Raw genomic sequence first — 21,395 nt, 5'->3', positions numbered from 1 at the left:
AGTGGAAAACAGTGGAAAACAGTGGAAAAACAGTGGAAAAACAGTGGAAAAACAGTGGAAACAGTGGAAAAACAGTGGAAAAACAGTGGAAAAACAGTGGAAACAGTGGAAAAACAGTAAAAAAAAAAAAAAAAAATCTTCCTCAATGCCATGCGATCGACCACACTACCTTCGCGATCGACCGGTCGATCGCGATCGACGTATTGGGCACCCCTGGGCTAGACTCACTCCTTTTGTCAGTTGGATTGGTCTGGTTATCGCCACAGGATGAAGTAGAATTCACAAAGCAGGACATGCTTGGATGGTGCATTGTGCTCCATTGAATTAACAGGCGTCAACTCATTTTTGCGTAGTTTCAAGTGACACATCGTACCAGCGTACTTGGGTGTCAAATTGCGTGCCTGGTAAGAAAAATGCATGCAGGTTGGCAGCTCTGTTGTTGAAAATGACTAAAAACGAACAGTTACAAATCAAAGTTTGACCACATAGGTTAGGAAATGTGATCAAAACACCCCTCAGTGCACTAAATTCTTCATTTAATTTCTCTACATGATGTAGCCTTCAACTTTAAAACAAAACAATGTGCTTCTGCTTACTTCTTACATTCAACTCTGTATGGCAGTGAGTGCAGACAGTGCAACACCAGTGGCATGTAGCCCTCAAGTATTTAAAACAAAAACAATATTGTGCTTCTGCTTACTTAGCCTACATTCAACTTTTTATGGCAAGGGTAACGCATCCAATCTCGCCAAGCACCTGAAAGACAGGCACCCAGACCTGTTCAAAGAATTCAAGGTGGGTTAATTCTTTCAAACGGTGTGAAATAACACGTTTAACAACATATCAAACGGACCTTATCCTGTCACATTAGTTTTTGAGATAGCTGGCAATGCATTGTGTAACCAGAAAACGTTTGGCTAACGTTAACGTGTTTTGTAATGGAATCATTATGGGACCCGGCTAATACCTGGTACAGCGTTAGCTAGCATAGTGTAGCACGTGTGCAATGCAATGTTTGTAATGGAATCATTATGGGACACGGCTAATAGCCGAACTTAGCCATAGTTCCATAATGATTCCATTGCATTGCACACGTGCTACACTATGCTAGCTAACGCTGTGCCAGGTATTAGCCGTGTCGTGTGCAAGTCCAGCAGCGTGTGCAGGCCCAACAGCATGTGCCAGTCCAGCAATGTGTGCTGGCCCACCGCACTGGTGTGGGACACTTGCAAGTAGGCAGAAAAGTTAGTCTGAAACCATGTCGGCTGTTAACACGTTCACTGCCATTGACGAGATATCTCGGCTTACACAATCCAACGGTTGACTGCCAATGACGAGATATCTCGGCTTAAAAAAAAAAAAAAAATTTTGACGGTGGGACGTGGATCCAACCCTTTTACGTCTCCTATACAAATATTGGAGGTATTGAATGTGTTTAATCTATTTTACCGACCCACTGAGTGGCGACATGTCTCTCCAGAGTAGGAAGAGGCGAGCCAAAACTGCAGGGAAAAGCGCGAGGAAGCCGTTCTCATACTGTAAAATGGATGGCGAAAACGCTTTCGCTTTCACACTGACGCACAGCGGTGGCAACGGTGGGGGGTTCCAAGAATAGACTGGGTGCACACTTTGAAACACGCAGCATAAATAAGCGCAGAATCGCAAGATCTTCATCAGAGCTCTCAACCGAAACGCCAAGAAACGAGCGAGCCCCATCCAGCGAGCCCCATCCAGACTGCCAGGAAGCAGCCAGGCAGCAGCAACTCGTTTGTGACAGACCCGCTGCAGAGCCAAGGAGGGCGGAGGAGAACGCCCACGGAGGGAGGAGTTTGAAGCAGAAGGGGGTTTCCTGCTGTTATGGAGGAAATTACTGTTCAAAACTATTGTTTAGATGTCTGACGTCTTACTGATGCCAAAAATGAATGGTTAAAGTGACTGTTCTATCGAATTTCACAAAAAGCCATTTATCTCAGAATAAATTTTCAGACGCTGAAACCATGCTGTATTCAACTGCTAATGCTTACATAACTACTAACTCTACAAACTAACTCTTTTAGACAGAGAAAGCACACAATCTATTAGTTATTTTGAGATATTGTGTGTTCACAAAATCCTAACAGAAACTAATCCTCGGCTCTTGAAAGATGAGCCAGAATCCTCAAAAAAAACCTTGGCAGAAGCTAACTACAGTATTAAAAAACGGCTGGCAGTGAATGTGTTAAGACGGCATGGCTCGGCATTGGGCCAGATGTTGTGGTCCCAGGCCGGGTGGCATGGTTTGATACCAGGTTGAAGCTGCAGTGGCGGTCTCCGACGCCGACACCCAGGCGGGAGCTGTCATCGTTGCAGGGGACAGACGAAAGTCCTCGGATCCACCCCCTCAGTCATGGCAGCCGGCGGAGGCTCTGCGTCGTCAAACCGTGGCGTAGAAGCCGGAACCCCGTGCAGAGCGCAGCCGTGGTAGCTTCCGAAGCGGGCCAGGTCTGGAAGTCGAGCAGCAGCCCCCCGTGCGTCCCCTCGCAATCGGCAAAAGGGAACGTGAGGCGTCATGATGAACAGCAGCTCCCCGTCAGCCGGGCAGCAAGATGAAAAAACGAGGCAGTAGCTTTGGCTGGTCGCCAAAAACTAGCTCCATGTCGCATGCTCGTGGCTCCTACAAAACGGCAGGAACCGTCGCGGTCACCAATGTAGGGAATGACAAATGAGGAAGGTAAAAGTTGATCCAGCAATGTGTGCTGGCATCATTTATTCCAGATCCCTATCTATGTACATGGAAGTTACAGCACGTTGGTAGCTATAGCTAAGAGTGGTAAGCTAGCTAGTAGCTGCAGGCTGTGTAGAGTGGTCTAGTTGCCTCCTGTGCTAGGAGACGTAGACTGAAGAACAAGATACTTTGATTAGCTTAAATAGCCCCAGCTGCTCAATCCACCAGAGTCACATGACTGCACTTGAGGTTTCTGTCCCAAGCCTGCTATAGATCACTAGCAGTTAAGTTAAGTTAAGTTAAGTTATCCTTTATTTATCCCCTTGGGGAAATTCATCCTCTGCATTTGACCCATCCTCTACTAGGAACCTTCCTAGAACTAGGAGCAGTGGGCAGCCACTGTGCAGCGCCCGGGGACCAACTCCAGTTCTTTTGCCAGTACCTTGGTCAGGGGCACTGACAGGAGTATTAACCCTAACATACATGTCTTTCTTGATGGTGGGAGGAAACCGGAGCACCCGGAGAAAACCCACACGGACACGGGGAGAACATGCAAACTCCACACAGAAAGGACCTGGGACGGACCGGGGTTCGAACCCGGGACCTTCTTGCTGTGAGGCAACAGTGTTAACCACTGAGCCACCGTGCCGTCCGGCAGACTATGTTGTGGTCACCACACCATAATGATTCCATTACAAAACACGTTGACGTAACGTTAACGTTAGCCAAATGTTTTTTGGTTACACAATGCATTGCCAGCTATCTCAAAAACTAATGCGACAGGATAAGGTCCGTTTGATATGTTGTTAAACGTGTTATTTTACACCGTTTGAAAGAATTAACCCACCTTGAATTATTTGAACAGGTCTGGGTGCCTGTCTTTCAGGTGCTTGGCGAGATTGGATGTGGTTTTGGGGACTGATGATAACATCATCTGCATTTGCCTTGAATACGAAATATTTCCAAATGCGACTCTTTGCATTCTTCTTCTCTACAAGTTGAGTTGTTGGAATCGGAGCAGCCGCTCCTGCTGTACTTCCACTAGCCATTCTCTTCGCCGCACTGTGCGCACTGCTCGTGTCAACAAGCTGTGAATGACTGTTCGCAATTCCGTGTGGACGTTCGGGGACACCGTAGTCCCGGAAGTGCGCGGGCTGTATGCGCAGTATGTACAGTATGTGTGTTGCTCAGGCAGACAGGCTAACGTTAGCTGACGGCTGTGTCCATGTTTTGGTGTTCATTGCCAGCACTCAAATAAACTCGCCTCAGTCGCCTGGAGTTAAAGCCATGGTGGCAAACTAAACTCGGTACCCTCGGTACCATGAAAAACCGGTACCGTTCAGTACCGTAGCAGTGTAGTACCGACCAAGTACCGAAGTACCGAGAACCATGACAACACTACACCATAGCTTATTGTTTTTACTGCTCTAGTGTGTTGGTAATGTTTAACAAAAAGTAGGCTACATGTTACTACTTTGTGGTCAATTCTTAATGCAGTTCTAAACATTAATATTTTTAGAGGTTAGAGGGTTCCTTGTACAATTTACAGCATTTGTTTTTATGCACAGCCTGTGAGGTCCTGTAGTGCATATCACTACAAAATAAAAAGGGAACACTGCACGTAGGCTCTATCATTCACTGGAAAAAAAATATATAGGTTTACTACTTACATGTCATGTAACTGAATTGCATAGAAACAACTCACCAAAATTGACTATTGCACAAATGATTGTGTGTGTGTGTGTGTGTGTGTGTGTGTGTGTGTGTGTGTGTGTGTGTGTGTGTGTGTGTGTGTGTGTGTGTGTGTGTGTGCGAGAGAGAGTGTATGACAGGCTGCTGTCTGTTACAGCCTGTCTCTGTCCATCGGTGGTGGTGCTGAATCGTTGATACATAATAGAGTGCCGTGCGCTGCGCTGTCCTCGGGGCTGAAACATTTGAACAGGACTGGCAGCCTGGTTTTTCTTCTTCTTCTTCAGAATAAGCTGGTCTGTAAGGGCCTGTGTACACCTCGCGTCTTTTTCCGACGTTAAACGCTGGAAGTGCGCTGGGAAGCGCTGGTCTCGGCGCACAATATAACAAGAAGCAGTCTGAAAGTAACGTTAGTTCAGCTTGATAGCTGACAGCTAGCAAGCTAACAACACAGGTAGGCTACGCTATTAAAAGCAGTAAGCACAACACTCACCAGACATATTAAGTGTCTAGCCAATCTGCTCCCACAATTGAGCCTTTCTGTCTCTGTTGCGATAGTTTCTCCATATGATTAGTTGCCAGAAAAGGAGCACCCGACACCAGCGTCTTTCTGAAAAGTTAAATTATTCTCAGCTGGGAGCGCTGGAAGCCGGCGCACAAAAACGCCGGAGCGCTCTGAAAATAGACGGTGGGTGCAGCGCACTTTGTTTAGACGTCCGTGTGCGCTCGCATACGCTCTCCCCCCATTGGAGACAACTGAAAAAAGACACTGGACCTGAGGAAAAGATGCTAGGTGGACACAGGCCCTAAAGTGGCTTCACTGTATGCTTTCTTGGACATATTACTTGGCTCAATAAGTGACAAATTGTGTTTTCGGAGAGGATAGGGGATATATATCCAACTCTTGCCCCAAGTCCCGCTGAAGTCTCGTGAGTTTCCTGCTGACTCCTTTGTCTACCTGGCTGGGCCATTTTCCCGCGACTATTTACAATGACGGATGAAGAGCTAATCGAAATTGAAGAGTGGACGAGGAGAGAGAGAGGAACAACAGGCCAGGGACGAACAAGCACTGCACGGCCGAGAACAGAGAAGGAATGCCTCTGTTGGATTCACAGACCCCGGATGAGGAAACCGAGGCTGCCCGAAGCTGGCCGAGGCAGCCCGGAGGAGACTAGACAGATTCACGTTCATTTATGGGCGAGCTATTATGAGGATATGAACTGCTACGTTGCAGAAAATACATTATTTACAGTGTGTAATTCAGGTCTACTCGGACCTGAATATCTTCTATGGCGATCAGAATGAAACCAAAAAGCCCACTGAGAATGGTCCGCCCCCTCTGGACTGAGAGTGTAGCTCCGCCCCTGCACTTGAGCAATTGTGATGTCATCAGTTATGTCACTCGAGCAATTGTGATGTCATCAGTGATGTCACTCGAGCAACTGTGATTGCTCTACCGTGATGTCACTCAGGCAGTTGTGATGTCATCAGTGATGTCACTCGAGCAACTGTGATGTAGTTTGAGCCGATGGCGCACGTTGCATGATGGCACCTAGGTGGGTGGTGTCTGTCTGTCAGTCATGATTTTGGGAGCCCGAGGAGCAGGCGATTTCCATGACTGCAGCCATGGCGAATCATCTCCAGAGTCTCCACCCTAGGAATCGAGCGTACAGACCAGGTATGTATGATTGACAATAGGGCTGTAACAATGAGCGTAGTGGTACCGAACCGTTTAGGTACAAGATTTTAGGTTCAATACGCATTGCAAACCAAACTAATCTTTCACTGCTGAACAGCGCAAGTCTTCTAAATTACCGGTACAAGGTATCATGGAAAACTGAAACAGATGAAAAATATGCAAAGGTGTTAAAGAAAATCACACCCAGGTGCTGAAGTAAGCGTTGCAGACATACAGACACTGCCTGATGACATCACAGTCGAGCAATTGTGTGACATCATTTCCAGTTGGGTGCAGTTAGTCTTAATAATACAATGGAAGGAAGGAAACCCAATAATAGTTATTGGAAATTAAACAATGCCCTTTTAGAAGACAAACAATTTTTGGGAGCTGCTAAATTGATTATTAATGAAAGTTGGAATAAGGCTAAAGTATTAAAATCCTATGGCGGACATTGGGAGTTTATGAAATATAATATCAGAAGTTTGGCGATCCAGAGGGGGAAGGAATTAGCAAAGGCTAAACGAATAAAGGAAGATGATATAACCAGAGAAATAATTACATTGTACGAAAAAGAAAGACTGTATCAACAAGATAAAAATAGGTTGACCAAGTTACATTTAGAATTGGACCAAATTTATGAAAACAAAGCAAGAGGAGCTTTTGTAAGATCGAGAAGGAAATGGCTGGAAGAAGGCGAAAAGAACACAAAATATTTTTTTAATTTGGAAAAAAGGAATGCAGAACTTTCCTCATTAGTTAAGCTCAACATTAATGGCCAAGTTTCTGAAAATCTAAAAGATATCTCTTGCTTTGTTACATCCTTTTATGGGAAATTATATACCAAAAGAAGTGATATTAGTGATGCATCTTTCTTTGCCTCTATAAGGCAGAATGCAAAGTCTATAGATGAGGATTCAAAAAAGATGTGTGAGGAGAATTTAACTTTAACAGAAGTAAAAAATAGTATCTCTAAATTAAAGGATAATAAATCCCCTGGGAACGATGGACTAACGAGTGAGTTCTACAAAGTATTTCAAGATGACTTTGCAGAATTTATGTTATGTGTCTTTAGGGAAGCAATAGAGGTTGGGAAGCTTCCTCCAACATTGGCTCAAGGGCTTATTTCTTTAATACCAAAGCCAGATAAAGATTTATTAATGATTGAAAATTGGAGGCCTATAACTTTAATTAACAATGATGCTAAAGTATTTGCACTGATTTTTGCTCAGAGATTGAAGTTGTGCCTTAATTCAATTATTGACGAGTGTCAATCTGGTTTTATGCGTGGAAGGCACATAAGCAATAATATTCGTCTAGTTTTAGATCTGATTGATTATAGCGAGTTCATTGATGATGATAGCTATATTTTGTTTGTGGATTACTATAAGGCCTTCGACACTGTGGAGCACAGATTTTTATTTGATACTTTAGACTTCTTTGGCTTTGGCAGTTATTTCAAACGTGCAATCCAGACAATATACGAAGGCTGTAATAGTTCAGTTAAATTATCAAATGGAACCACTCCTAGATTTAATATCGGGAGAGGGATTAAACAAGGGGATCCGGCTGCTCCTTTCTTATTTTTACTCGTCATGCAAATGATGGCACTTCACGTTAAAAAAGACCATTTCAAAGGCATTCAAATAGCCGGGAAAGAATTAAAATGCTGTCAGTTAGCAGATGATACGTCAATTTTTTTACAGGATGAAAAAGAAGTTAAAAAAGCTATCGATTGCCTTGCTGTATTCTCTTCGGTATCAGGTTTAACTTTAAATATAAAAAAATGCGACCTTTTTGCTTTAAAAAATAAGCCGCATGATTTGGTTGAAATATGTGGTATTCCCATAAAAGATGTAATTTCATACTTGGGTATTAAAATATGTAAAAATCAAGATGAAAGGGTGAATTTGAATTTCCCTCCTTTGATTGAGAAGATCAATAAGAAATTTGGTTCTTGGCTAATGAGAGATTTATCTTTAAATGGCCGTGTATTGTTATCAAAAAGTGAAGGTTTATCACGGTTGGTATATACTGCAATGGTATTGGATGTCCCACAGGCAATAGTTAAACAGATTGACACAAGACTCTTTAATTTTGTTTGGAGGAATAAACCCCACTATTTAAAAAAGAGTGTGATTTGTAATACATATTGTGAAGGGGGTCTCAATGTGTTAGATTTTGGTACTTCAAATACTACGTTCAAGGTCAAGTGGATACAAAATTATATGAAAGGAAAAGATAAACTGTGGTACATTTTTCCAGAACTTATTTTTGAAAAATTAGGTGGTATTGAATTCCTCCTGCATTGTAATTTTGACATCAATAAGATCCCTGTCACATTGTCAAACTACCATAAACAAGTATTATTATCCTGGTTACTTATGTATAAACACAATTTTTCGCCCCATAGATGTTTAATTTGGAATAATAAATATATTAGATTCAAAAATAAAACACTGTATATTGATAAATGGGTTAAAAATAACATTTTGTTGGTGGCACAATTACTAAATGAAGATGGACTTCTATTTACTTATGCAGAATTCCTCAGAAAATACGGAGTTCCAGTTACGCCCAAAGAGTTTGCTGTTGTCTTTGACGCAATACCTGCCGGTCTTTTGAGGTTACTACAAGGAAGTATGATGCTTGATTTGAATCCACAAGTTAATGGTAACCTTATGGTAGATGGTATATGTTTCACAGACAAAAAATGTACTAATAAGTTCATTAGGAAATTATGTCAGGAGTCCACAACACCTACTGCCAAGTTTTTCTGGAATTCTAGATTTGAGAATATTGATTGGAAGGCAGTTTGGAATATCAATAAGAAGTATTGTGTTACCAACAAGATTAGAGAAGTTTCTTTTAAAATTTTACATTTGATTTATCCTGTTAGCCAGGTACTTTCAAGGTTCAGGATTGATATTGATGGAATATGTGTGTTTTGTAATCTTGAAATTGAGACCATATGTCATTTATTTTTTGATTGTTTATGTGCAAAATTATTTTGGATAGAGATAGAGCGTTTCTTCAAGGAGCTGACTGGTCCAACTGTTCACTTAGAAAAAAGAGACATTATATTTTTTTATGAAAAGAGTGATATTGATTGTAAAAGATTATTTATTTTGAACCTTTTTATTTTATATGGGAAATACTATTTACATAAGTGCAAGTGGGCTACCAAGAAACCGCACATCCAACAGTTCAAAGTTGAATTTGGACATTACATTAAAACTTTATGTGATCTCAAGAACAGTAAAGCCTTAAAAACTGTGAATATTTGTAAAGATTTAAATATTTTTGTTAATGCCTGAGTTTATTCTAACATGATACCCCTGTTTGTTTGTTTGTTTTGTTCATTTATTTTGTTTCTATCGAAGTAGCATACTCTGTATTGATGTTTAATGTATGCTTGTTGACTGTATGCTTTGGAATGAATCAATAAAAAAAAAAAAATATATAAAAAAAAAAAAAAAAAAAAAAAAAAAAAAAAAAAAATTTCCAGTTGGGTGACAGCCTCGATCCAGACCCAAATATCGGGTGACATCACAGTTGAGCAATTGCAAATGCATTCAACACACACACACACACAACTGCCCAACTGACATAACCTCCGTCACAAATTGTGACTAAGATACGATCACAGTTGCTTGAGTGCATCAGTTAACGACAGTTAACTAGTTAGGCGACTAGTTAACTAGTTAATCGACAGTTAACAAGGTATAAAATTTTGCATCTTTTGATCAACTGAAGAGGAAGTTTGAGTTGCCCGGCACGAACTGGTTCAGATACTTGCAAACCAGAAATTATGTTAGATCTAAGATTCATACCTTTGAAACGCTCCCAAATGAGCATGCTTTTTTCGATGTATTGCTGAACCCTCCTCACTCCAGGCATCTTATCTCTAGATTTGTATGTATGTTTGACAACCGGCATACAGCATCTACTGAGAGGATTAGAGAACCGTGGCAGGGGGAACTTGGTATTGATTTATCTGACATTATATGGGAAAGGAGTCTGTCTGTGGTACAACTCTGCTCAGTTAATAGTAGACACCACCAAAAGACTTATTTTGAAGGAATGGAAATCCTCCTCTTCACCTTCTTTCCAGGTGTGGCTAATGGACATGGTCTCTGTAGTACAGATGGAAAGACTTCGGTTCCTGAGAACAAACTAATTTGGAAAGTTCTCAACTATATGGGACCCGTTTTTAACCTACTTTGACGAGGTTAAAGGGATAGTTCGGTTTGTTTGAAGTGGGGTCCTATCAGCTAGTGAGATACACTAACTTAATTAGGTACAGTGTTCAGGAGTGAGTGCGCATTGTGGAACGAGACCGTGCACTCAGCGCAGCAGCCAAACCAGCCTTTTCTCTGTAAGTACGGGGGGTCAACAACTAAAACGTAATTTAGCCACCTAAAACACCAAAAACAACGCCCACCTAAACAAATCGATATCTGTGTACATGCACGCTCTATTTTGACAATTTTCAGCGCTTTACTTTTCCGCAAAACAGCAGTTTCATTCGGCACTGCTTTTTCTCCCAACCGTACAACCACCGTATTCCTCCGCTAAAGCCAGCACAGAGCACAGAGCCGCGGTTTACAAAACAGGAAGGCAAGAGAGATAAAACACTGACTTACTTTAGAGACAACAAGTCACCTGGCCTCTCTGGTCTGGGTCGTTTTCCACAATTTATCCTGGGAATGGTGAATAAGGTCTGCAGCCAGGGCACCCAGGCATTTAGGCAGCAGGCGCATCTCTCTGCCTGTTCACTCTCTGCAAAAGTTCCTCTTCTGTATTCTCTCTGGTTCATAATTGTATCCTCTTGTCACCAAGGTGAATGGCATATCATCCTCGCTATCAAAATCACTCATATTTTCGTTCGTGTATTCTATTTGTTGTGTCTTCAAACCGGGAGAAATAAAATAGCCTACCCCCAAATAACTGCGGAGTAATCCAGTGCTGCGGCTCGGAGCTGGCTTTTAGCGGAGGAATACGGTGGTTGTACGGTTGGGAGAAAAAGCAGTGCCGAATGAAACTGCTGTTTTGCGGAAAAGTAAAGCGCTGAAAATTGTCAAAATAGAGCGTGCATGTACACGGATATCGATTTGTTTAGGTGGGCGTTGTTTTAGGTGGCTAAATTACAGTTATAGTTTTAGTTGTTGACCCCCAGTACTGAGAGAGAAAAGGCTGGTTTGGCTGCTGCTCTGGGTGCCGGATCTCGTTAGACGCTGCGCCCCGCTTCAAGACCACTGTACCTAATTAAGTTAGTGTATCTCACTAGCTGATAGGACCCCACTTCAAACAAACCGAACTATCCCTTTAAAGGTGAGCGTTTTTTTTGTGTGATTAATTCGCACGTCAATAATATTTTCCGAACAAATATCAGTTAATGGAACCGTGCGTACCAACGGCGAAGTTTCGCTGAGCGTTATTGCGGCGTTTATTTTTTTGGGTCAAAACTCGCATCGCAATTTCGTGCCGTATATTCGCATCGCTCTTGATGTGTAAGGATCTTAACTCATTGAGTGCCAATGACGACTATAGTCGTCAATTCAAATAGTAACGTAGAGTGCCAATGATGACTAAAGTCGTCAATTGCGTTTTTTGACGGTGGGACGTGGATCAAAGCCTGATACATCTCCTGTACAAATTTGGGGCATGTTGAATGTGTATAACCTATTTTACGGAGGTGGCGACAGTGCTCTCCAGATTAGAGAAAGGTGAGGAAAAACAGCAGAAGAAGCCCCGTGATGAAACGGAAACCGCATCGGTATGCATCGATATGCATGAAGCATAACGTTAGCTGTGCCTGCAGCAGCCAATCTGCTCCCACAATTGAGCCCCTCCGGCTGCAACCAGCGCTGCTGGTTGCAGCTAAAAAATATTATTTTGCCAAACAAAATTCCTTTTTTTTCGCTGTTTTATTGAAGGAAATTATTTTTGAGGTGTCACTACATCAGAAAATATTAGCTTCAGAGTCAGTGATGTGCTTGAAATGCTTCATTTCACAAAAGGCTGATTATCTCAGCTTCTAATTTGAAACGTCTGTTTTTGGTGAAAACAACCTATCTTCTCCGGCTGATAACTAAAGAACGGAAAATGTAATAAACTTTTTTTTGCTGATGATACAATAGAGTATCATCGTTCTTTGGGCGTGTTCGGTGTTTACAATATTCGGTGTTTATAATATTTACAATATTCTGTGGGCCTCGAGAAATCACTGAAAACGCTCTGAAACTCTGGCACTGGGAGCGTCCGTTCTCCAAAAGTGGCTGGCACTCAATGAGTTAAGAATGACAAGTGACTGAGGTTAGGGGTAATTGACGGCTTGCCCACCTGATTTCCTCCACAGACCCCTTGTATAAGATCCCATACGCAATATCTCTTACAAGCACATAAGCACCTTATGCGGCGGGTAGCTCTATGTTATGATGTTAAATGTCAAAGATGTTTTTTTGTTTTTATATTACTATTTTTTGTTTTACTTAAAACAAAAAATGTTATTACTCCTTTTCCTGTGTCTGAGCCTGTTTGTATTGTATGTTTACTGTTCTATAAAACATTTAAAATAAAATATAAAAACGAAAAGAAAGTAGAAAATAGTGTTCCTGAGGTCACAGTGACCTTAAACTTTGACCTTTGACCACCAAAATCTAATCAGGTCATCCTTGAGTCCAAGTGGACGTTTGAGCCAAATGTGATGAAATTACGTCCAGGCATTCCTGAGATATCATGTTAACGAGCTATAAAATGGCGTTTGTGAGGTCATAGTGACCTTGAACTTTGACCACCAAAATCTAAGCAGTCCATCTTTGAATCCAAGTGGACGTTTGAGCTAAATTTGACGAGATTCCGTCAAGGCGTTCCTGAGATATCACGTTAATGAACGTGGGACGGATGTACGGACTAGGGCATTCACGACTAGTGAATTTTACTAGTCGACTAGTCGTCCCTAAAGGTAGTCGACTAGTCTTTTTTTTTTTTTTTTTTTTATTAAGAACATGAGGTATTTACATGACATAAATGGACTATCATATCCCATATCCCCCACAAAGAACATCAAAACACAACAAAACAAAACAAAACAAGAAAACTGCATAAGATACACAATAATCCAAGAACAAACAAGACTATTGGACAAACAACCAAACAAAAACAATGCATTCAGCTCCTATCCTGATAAGCCTAATGACACTCGGGTAAAAAGTTCTTAAAAGTCAAACTCTGTATGTGGTTGCCATATGTTGGGGATGTCTAAGAATCTGCCTTTGCTCTTGTAGTAAATGTTATCCAATGTATGGTAGCTTGAGAGTTCATTCCACCAGTGAACTACAGCTGGGGGATTGGATGCTTTCCAATTTAAAGCTATGCATTTCCTAGCTGCCAACAGGGCAAGATCTATGTATTTACTTTGAATGCATTGTTTTTGTTTGGTTGTTTGTCCAATAGTCTTGTTTGTTCTTGGATTATTGTGTATCTTATGCAGTTTTCTTGTTTTGTTTTGTTTTGATGTTCTTTGTGGGGGATATGGGATATGGGATATGATAGTCCATGTATGTCGTGTAAATACCTCATGTTCTTTCTTAACACATTCACTGCCAGCCGTTTTTTTTTTACTGTAGGTAGGTTCTGCCAGAGGGTTTTTTTGAGGATTCTGGCTCATCTTTCAAGACCCGAGGATTCTTTTCTGCTAAGATTTTGTGAACACACAATATCTCAAAAGAACTAATAGAATGTGTGCTTTCTCTGTCTAAAAGAGTTAGTTTGTAGAGTTAGTAGTTATGTAAGCATTAGCAGTTGAATACAGCATGGTTTCAGCGTCTGAAAAATTATTCTGAGATAAACGGCTTTTTGTGAAATTCGATAGAACAGTCACTTTAACCATTCATTTTTGGCATCAGTAAGACTTCAGACATCTAAACAATAGTTTTGAACAGTAATTTCCTCCATAACAGCAGGAAACACCCCTCTCCTTCAAACTCCTCCCTCCGTGTGTGTTCTTCTTGGCTGCAGCGGGCGTGTCACAAGCTCGTTTCTGTTGCTGCTGTAACCTCGCGTCACCAGGCTCACTGCTTCTGCTGCTGCTGCCTGTCTGCTGGCGGCCGCTGTGCAAGTCTGGATGGGCTCGCTCGTTTCTTGTGGTTTCGGTTGAGAGCTTTGATGAAGCTTTTGCGATTCTGGTCTTATTTATGCTGCGTGTTTCAAAGTGTGTTCCACCCGTAATCTATTATGCAAATTTGCAATCCTGCACCGCCAGCAATCAGCGCGAAAACGAAAGCGTTTTCGCCAATCCATTTTCATGAGAATGGCTTCCTCACACTGCTTTTTGCTTGCCTTTCTCTAGTCTGGGAGAGCACTGTCGCCACTTAGTGGGTCGGTGGAATGGGTTGTACATGTTCGGTGGCTCCAATATTGATATAAGAGATGTAAAAGGGTTAGATGCACATCCCACGGTCAAAATTTTTTTTTTTTTTTTTTTGACGTATTAATACGTCATTGGCAGTCAACCGTTGGATTTTTTTTGACGGATTAATACGTCATTGGCAGTGAACGTGTTAAAGATAAAAAATAAAAAAAAACGAGTAGTCGACTACTAAGCACAGTGTCGACTAGTGGTTTTACTAGTCGACTAGTCTGTGAATGCCCTAGTACGGACAGACCGACATACGTAGGTTCGGACGGAAAAACTTAAGATTTTGATTGCTAAACTTGCACCAAAAATTCACAAATACTTTTATTTTATATTGTTGGCAAATTAACTTGGGTGCACCTAAATTATGTGCTGGCTAAATTTAAAAAGTTAAGTCGCACCAGTGCAACCAAAGGTTAGTCTGGAGCCCTGTTACTATTATTATTGCTAATTTGATTGATTATCACTGTGTGGCTAATGAACTATCTGATACTGATAAACCTCATTAGATTACATTTGAACAGTTCAGTCTGCTTCTATCAGCAGACAGGCTGTGTATGCAGCTTGACTGTTTCAGCACCATGGACAGAGACACTGTGGCTAACCAACCGCTCACACAGGCTAATGGAAACTTACCCTAACATGACTCAACAAACACAGCAAACAAATTATATCAGTCTGTAAACAAACCAACAAACAACAACATCAGTCTGTAAACAAACAAACAACAAACCAACAAACAACATCAGATTGTAAACAAACCAACACATGTTATTTCCCTGCACAGCATGCATTTATTTACTTAGCCTGCATTTATTTACTTGCAGGCTAACTAACTACCGTAGTTTCTGTCCTCAGACCGTTTCCTACAAGGGTTATTAGAAGACATACAATCCTCTTACTGAGAGATAGGGAGAGAGACAGAGAGAGATACAGCTTGAGAGGGAGAAAGAGAGAGACAGAGAGAGAGATACAGCTTGAGAGGGGGCAAGAGAGCGACAGAGAGAGATACAGCTTGAGAGGGAGAAAGAGAGAGACAGAGAGAGATACAGCTTGAGAGGGAGAAAGAGAGAGACAGAGAGAGAGATACAGCTTGAGAGGGAGAAAGAGAGAGACAGAGAGAGAGATACAGCTTGAGAGGGAGAAAGAGAGAGACAGAGAGAGATACAGCGAGAGAGAGAGAGAATTTTCAAATTTTCAAAACATCTTTATTTGCTCAAAACAAGAGTCCTACTCCTTTCTAAATACAATGACGCTGTTTTCCAAAAGTGAATTAAAAAGGAAAGACATAAATCAGCTCAAAATCAGCCCAAAAATGAGCTCATCCTCTACAACAGAGCATACAACATCTTCAAGGCACCATATGTTCATGTTCATATTAATTTAAAGACTAAAAATGCAATATCACTTAATATTCCAATGTCCTAAAAGCCAAATGCCAATAGTAGGCCTAAACCCCTTTCTTATCGTGAAATCAGAGTGGAGAAAAATATAATTCGTCCACATTGTTTGTAATGCTGTATAAATTGTAATCTACTCTCAACCTGGCCTTCATCATCCTGGCAAAAATAGTGTTTACATTAAAGTCCAAAGAGCCTTCTACTTTATTCTTTCTGCTGAAGTAGATAGCCAGTTTTGCTTGACCCAAAACAAAATAAAAAAAGTTACATTTCACTCTTTTTTCTGACTATTTGCATCCGAGGATGAACATACTGTACATGTAGAAAGATTCTCCCCAAACATCCTCAACATCTGCTGTAGCAACTCAAACAGGAAACACAGTCTGCCACAGTCTAAAAAGCAGTGATAAACTGTTTCTCTTTGTGAGCTTAAAGGACAATTACCACTTACATTGGGGTTAATAACGAGAAGAGAGAGAGTAGGGGCTCCCTTGAAAAAGAGGTTTCGATCTCAATGGGTCTCACCTCGTTAAATTAAGGATAAAGAAAAGTTAGCCTGAGGCTAAACTAAATAGATGAAACATGAAATAAATGATATCTATCTATCTATCTATCTATCTATCTCAGAGTTATCTAACTCTGACTGTAAATTCATGTAAATCCACTGCCTATTTAACGTATATTTAACTCAGTCTGTAAATCTCATGTAAATCCAACGTAAATTTATATTGATCATCCACAGAACACTTCACCACTCATGTACATGTTGTATATATTGACTCGATTTGATTCAATTTGATTGCACTTGCAACCTTGCGATTGCCGTTAGTTATCTTCCTACTTCTTATCTCTGTATATTGATGTAACCGCTATGCTGCATACGGACACTAAGACCAATACCTTGTATGTAACTTGCATACTGTGGCAATAAAAGTGATTCTGATTCTGATCTATCTATCTACATCAGTGGCAGCTGGTGAGCTAGAAAGCAAGGGAGGAAACTCGCTGGCGACCGTATAAATAAAGAAATAAAAATATAGAAATATATACATATATATCCTATATATATATATATATATATATATATATATGTATATATATATTTTTTTCAATGAAAACGAAATGCAAAAATGATCATTCATAGTTCATACCAGGGGCGTATCTACGGGTGGGCCTGGGTAGGCACAGGCCCACCCACTTCTTGCCCTGGCCCACCCAAAAAAAAAAAAAAAAAAAAAAAATTAATTGGTTGTTTTCTAGAGGCAAACTTGCTGCTGCATTGCTAGCCAATGGTTTTGTTACTTTTGTAAAAACGCAGGGCACATCATCTCCAGAGTCTAATGCATGACAACTTCATGACATCTAGGAATTTTGTTCTCTCTGTGGATAAATAAACCAGAGGGCGTCTTGTTCAAACTTGAAGCAGCCTCAGTGTTGTTATTTTTTAAACTCACAGCAGTATATGGATCAGTGGTTCTAATTTCTGTATAAAGTAACAGTATACACACAAGTATAAGCATTCATGTATGCAACATTTGGCACCTATATGTAACCTTTTAAGGTTGAGATAATTGTATTATCATTATATGGTCCAAATATTTCAGTAAAGCACTTGAAACACTTGAAATATTCTTGCTTGGGTGGTATCATTCTACTTGAAATGATGGTCAAATGCATTATTTTTAGTAAAATAACACGTCGGCCGGGCATCTGCACCCCTTCCTTCCTATCCAGGCCCACCCAATTTCATCCAGGCCCACCTATAATTCAATTTCTGCATACGCCCCTGGTTCATACAGTATGGTTATGTGTGTAGGTAGTCTAAATACTGTATGTGTACACACACACACACACACACACACACACGGTAATAGGCTATCCTAAACGAAGATCACAAACAGGAGTGCATTGCATTCTCAGTTATGTTCTCCCTTTAGCTTAAAATGTGTTTATTTGTTTGTTATAGAAAACTGATTTGCAGTCAGAGAGGCCGTGACGTGCAGTGACGCGGCACAGAGAGTCTTTCCCTTCTGACCTTGGGAGGAAAAAACGCGTTAAAACCCGCACCTACCTACATGTCCATCTGTCTGTCCGCTAACACAGCAGATCATAATATCATGACGGATCTGATGAGGAATGTCTCGCTGCTCGTGACATCACTCATGGACGCATAAGGGCCATAGACAGCGCTGCATGTCTATCTAACGTTAAACTAAACACAATTGCCTACAGCCTCATGTTTATATTAGCGTATATATTGTAAATATTATCCAGGCTCCCCTCTGCAGTCAGCGGCCTGCTCTCTGATCCTCCCTCGGCATGCCTGCAGCCTGCCCGGCCAGCTGCAGCACCGCACACCGATAACGTCACACACATAGACACACACATTTCAATGATTTATTTATGTCCACATAAATACAGAGTACAAAGGACATAAACACTAATAATGCAGTCCGATGATGGGAGACAGTTAGCAGCCTGTCTGTCATACCATCTCTCTCTCTCTCTCTCTCTCACACTCACACACACACACACACACACAGCTACAAACACTCTCTCTCTCTCTCTCTCTCTCTCTCACACACACACACACACACAGCTACACTCGGTCTGGCTGTTAAATGATACTACATAACATAAGATATTAAAGGGTACCTTCTCCTGCGCTCTGTTCAGTCTCTTCTGGACGTTTTTGGCGAAGATTCCTCCGCTCTTTATCTCCGTCATGGCGGCTCTGATCTGAGGCTGACACTCCGGGAGGATTACCTGCTGTACAGGGAGAGACAGACAGGGGGAGGGGCCTACGTACACAGAGAGAGAGAGGGGGAGAGAGAGAGAGAGAGAGAGAAAGGGGGGGGGGGGGGGGGGGGGGGGGTTGGAAGCGATCTACTGAGAGAGAGAGGGAGAGACAGAGACAGGAGGGGGATGGGCTTAAAGCGACAAGGCGAGCCAAACCATAGGATGTGTGCAAAACGCGTAGGCCTGTAACCCCAGCAAGCAACATTATGTCATGATAACGTTGTGATGACGTCTTTCAGTGATATCCAGGACGTGGCCAATTCACAGGGGATGATTTATAGTCTAGCAGCAAGTCCTCAAAAAAGGCTTTAGTTTTCGAGATACCCCTACCCGAGGTAGAACAAATGCCAACAATGTTTTTTCTTATCTTTAGGGTCTCCCATTAATGAAATTGATTCTTGGCAAATTTTATTTTTGGGGAAAAAATGTTTTTTTGGCTGTTCTTTAGAACTACCCCAATCCCTGAAAAAGAGCCAAATTAGGCCAGTCCGAATAGGGTAAAGGTGACAAAAAAGCTCATACCTTGAGAATGCTCACTCTTTTCCTCATCAGATTTGCTGAGGTATGAACCAGGTGGCTGCCCTACATCACCAAATAGTCAGAAAATGATTTACCTAAAAAGATCATGAATTATAGTCCTGTAAATATAGCTTTAGTTTAGGCGGAAATTGTACTTTGTGGTGATAGGAACATAGGGCTCCATCACTTTTCTCTCATTTATCAGAAAAACAGAAATCCCTGGAAAATATACCATTACTGAATTGTCTAGGGTGCTATTGAACACTAACCAGTAGTTGTATGGAGATATCTGGTACAGTTCTATTGCAAATGAGATTTCTTTAGACATAGACCTACTACCTCTTCTCTGAAACGGTCAAATTAGGTCATTCTGAATGGGGGATAAGTGAAGTGGCATAATAGCCTATAAGTTAAGAATGCTCACTCTGATGGTCATCATATTTGGAGAGGGAAATACCAGGTGGCTGAACTACATCACCAAATAGTCAGAATGTGGGTAAACCAATAAAATAAAGTTGATCTAAATTACAAACCACCTGGAGCGGCTGTAGCTCAGGAGGTAGAGCAGGTCGTCCACTAATCGCTTTGGATAAAAGAGGTCGGTGGTTCGATTTCCACCTCCTCCAGTCTGCATGTTGAAGTGTCCTTGGGCAAGATACTGAACCCCAATTGCTCCGGATGGTGTGCCAGCACCCTGCGTGGCAGCCTGCCGCCATCGGTGTATGAATGGGTGAATGTACCTACTGATTGTAAAGCACTATATAAATGCAGGCCATTTACCATTTACCATAAAACATAGAAATACAAGGTGTAAATATTGGAAGTTTTATTGAAACTGGAACATTAATCCAAGTATAATAGTAATCATAATACACAATCACAAAAACAGACTAGAAAAACGGATTAGAAAACAAAATGGCAAAAATAAAACAGAACAGAGAAATAAAAAGTAACTGCTTTTTTGTCCAGGTATATGGACACTTTTTTCACAGCCAAAGTATCAGGCCTTTGTTGAACGTATTATGACCCAACCAGATTATTGTGCCAGTGTTTGGGAGTCTGGGGCACATTCACAACCTTATCCTCCATGGACTGCAATTGTAAGGATTGCAAAAGAGTGATGCAAACAAAACTGTCTAAATATTGTTCAGTCTGGAGGCAGCCTGTCTATCTGGAGACAATCATGTTTAATATATCCTTAGTATCATTGTCCATTTGTCAGATTAAGCTATCACAATGTTACATTCTTCCCTCTTCTGTGTATCATATTGTAACCTTTTTCCAAAGTATTTGGATCTTGCATTGTTGCTGCGCGTATATAAGATGTTGGAAGGGCAACAGAGAGGCACTGGCCCTTTCCACTCTCTCCACAGTTTGCATCTTTGCACTACAAGTAAGTAATGTCTCTCACTTCTGTAGGTGCTGGGGGTTTCCTAAATAGAGCTGGTCAAATGGCTCCATCTCTGACAATCCATCCCTTGACGATAGGACTCCATAACAGGGGTTTGGACATGTGACTGTGACACCATATCACTGTCTGATACATTGCTCTTGCTGTCTACCAGCATGTCATGCACTCACTGGCTGTGACACAACAAGTAGTTTGTACAGAATAGGAAAGACAACAGCATTCACCAAACTCAAGACCCATCTCAGTGAGCTCAAAGATCTGGCCCATTTTGGACTCTTCCAGCTTGGAAGAGTCTTTGCCAGTCGCAAGAGAATTTGCGCTTCTGCTTTACGGAAAAAATAAAAAGGAAAATGGACTGATGTGCACAAACTTGTATGAACTGAGGTTCATAATTGCATCAACAACATATGCAGCCTCTGCAAATCTGCCACCAACAGAGGATGAATTTGCACAACATGTGCAAAGAGCAATGTACTGTATCAGACAGCGATATGGTGTCACAGTCACATGCCCAAACCCCTTTTATGGAGTCCTATCGGCAAGGGATGGATTGTCAGAGATGGAGCCATTAAACCAGTCCTATTTAAGAAACCCCCAGCACCTACAGAAGTGAGAGACATTACTTACTTGTATTGCAAAGATCCAAACTGTGGAGAGAGTGGAAAGTGCCAGTGCCTCTCTGTTGGCCTCCCCTGTACGGAGTTCTGTACCTGGTGTGTAGAATGTCAAAATGTGTCCCCAAACGTCTCTGAGGAACCTGACATTTGACATTCTAG

The 21,395-nt window shown here is 41.5% G+C and overlaps 1 protein-coding gene across 1 annotated transcript in view; it reads right to left on the bottom strand.

Moving 5' to 3' along the window:
- The window catches only part of amph (amphiphysin), a gene marked incomplete at both ends in the record, with an annotated part of 132,211 nt that extends 113,594 nt beyond the window's left edge, over positions 1-18,617 (bottom strand). The window contains one exon of the mRNA XM_083658963.1: positions 18,546-18,617. Within this exon, the coding sequence (XP_083515089.1) occupies positions 18,546-18,617 (72 nt within the window). The remainder of the gene's footprint in view (positions 1-18,545) is intronic.
- Positions 18,618-21,395: the final 2,778 nt, after the last annotated feature.

Source organism: Poromitra crassiceps (genome assembly GCF_964638095.1).
Source record: "Poromitra crassiceps genome assembly, chromosome: 23".
NCBI lineage: Eukaryota > Metazoa > Chordata > Actinopteri > Beryciformes > Melamphaidae > Poromitra > Poromitra crassiceps.
This window is presented reverse-complemented; position numbering and strand designations above follow the sequence as displayed.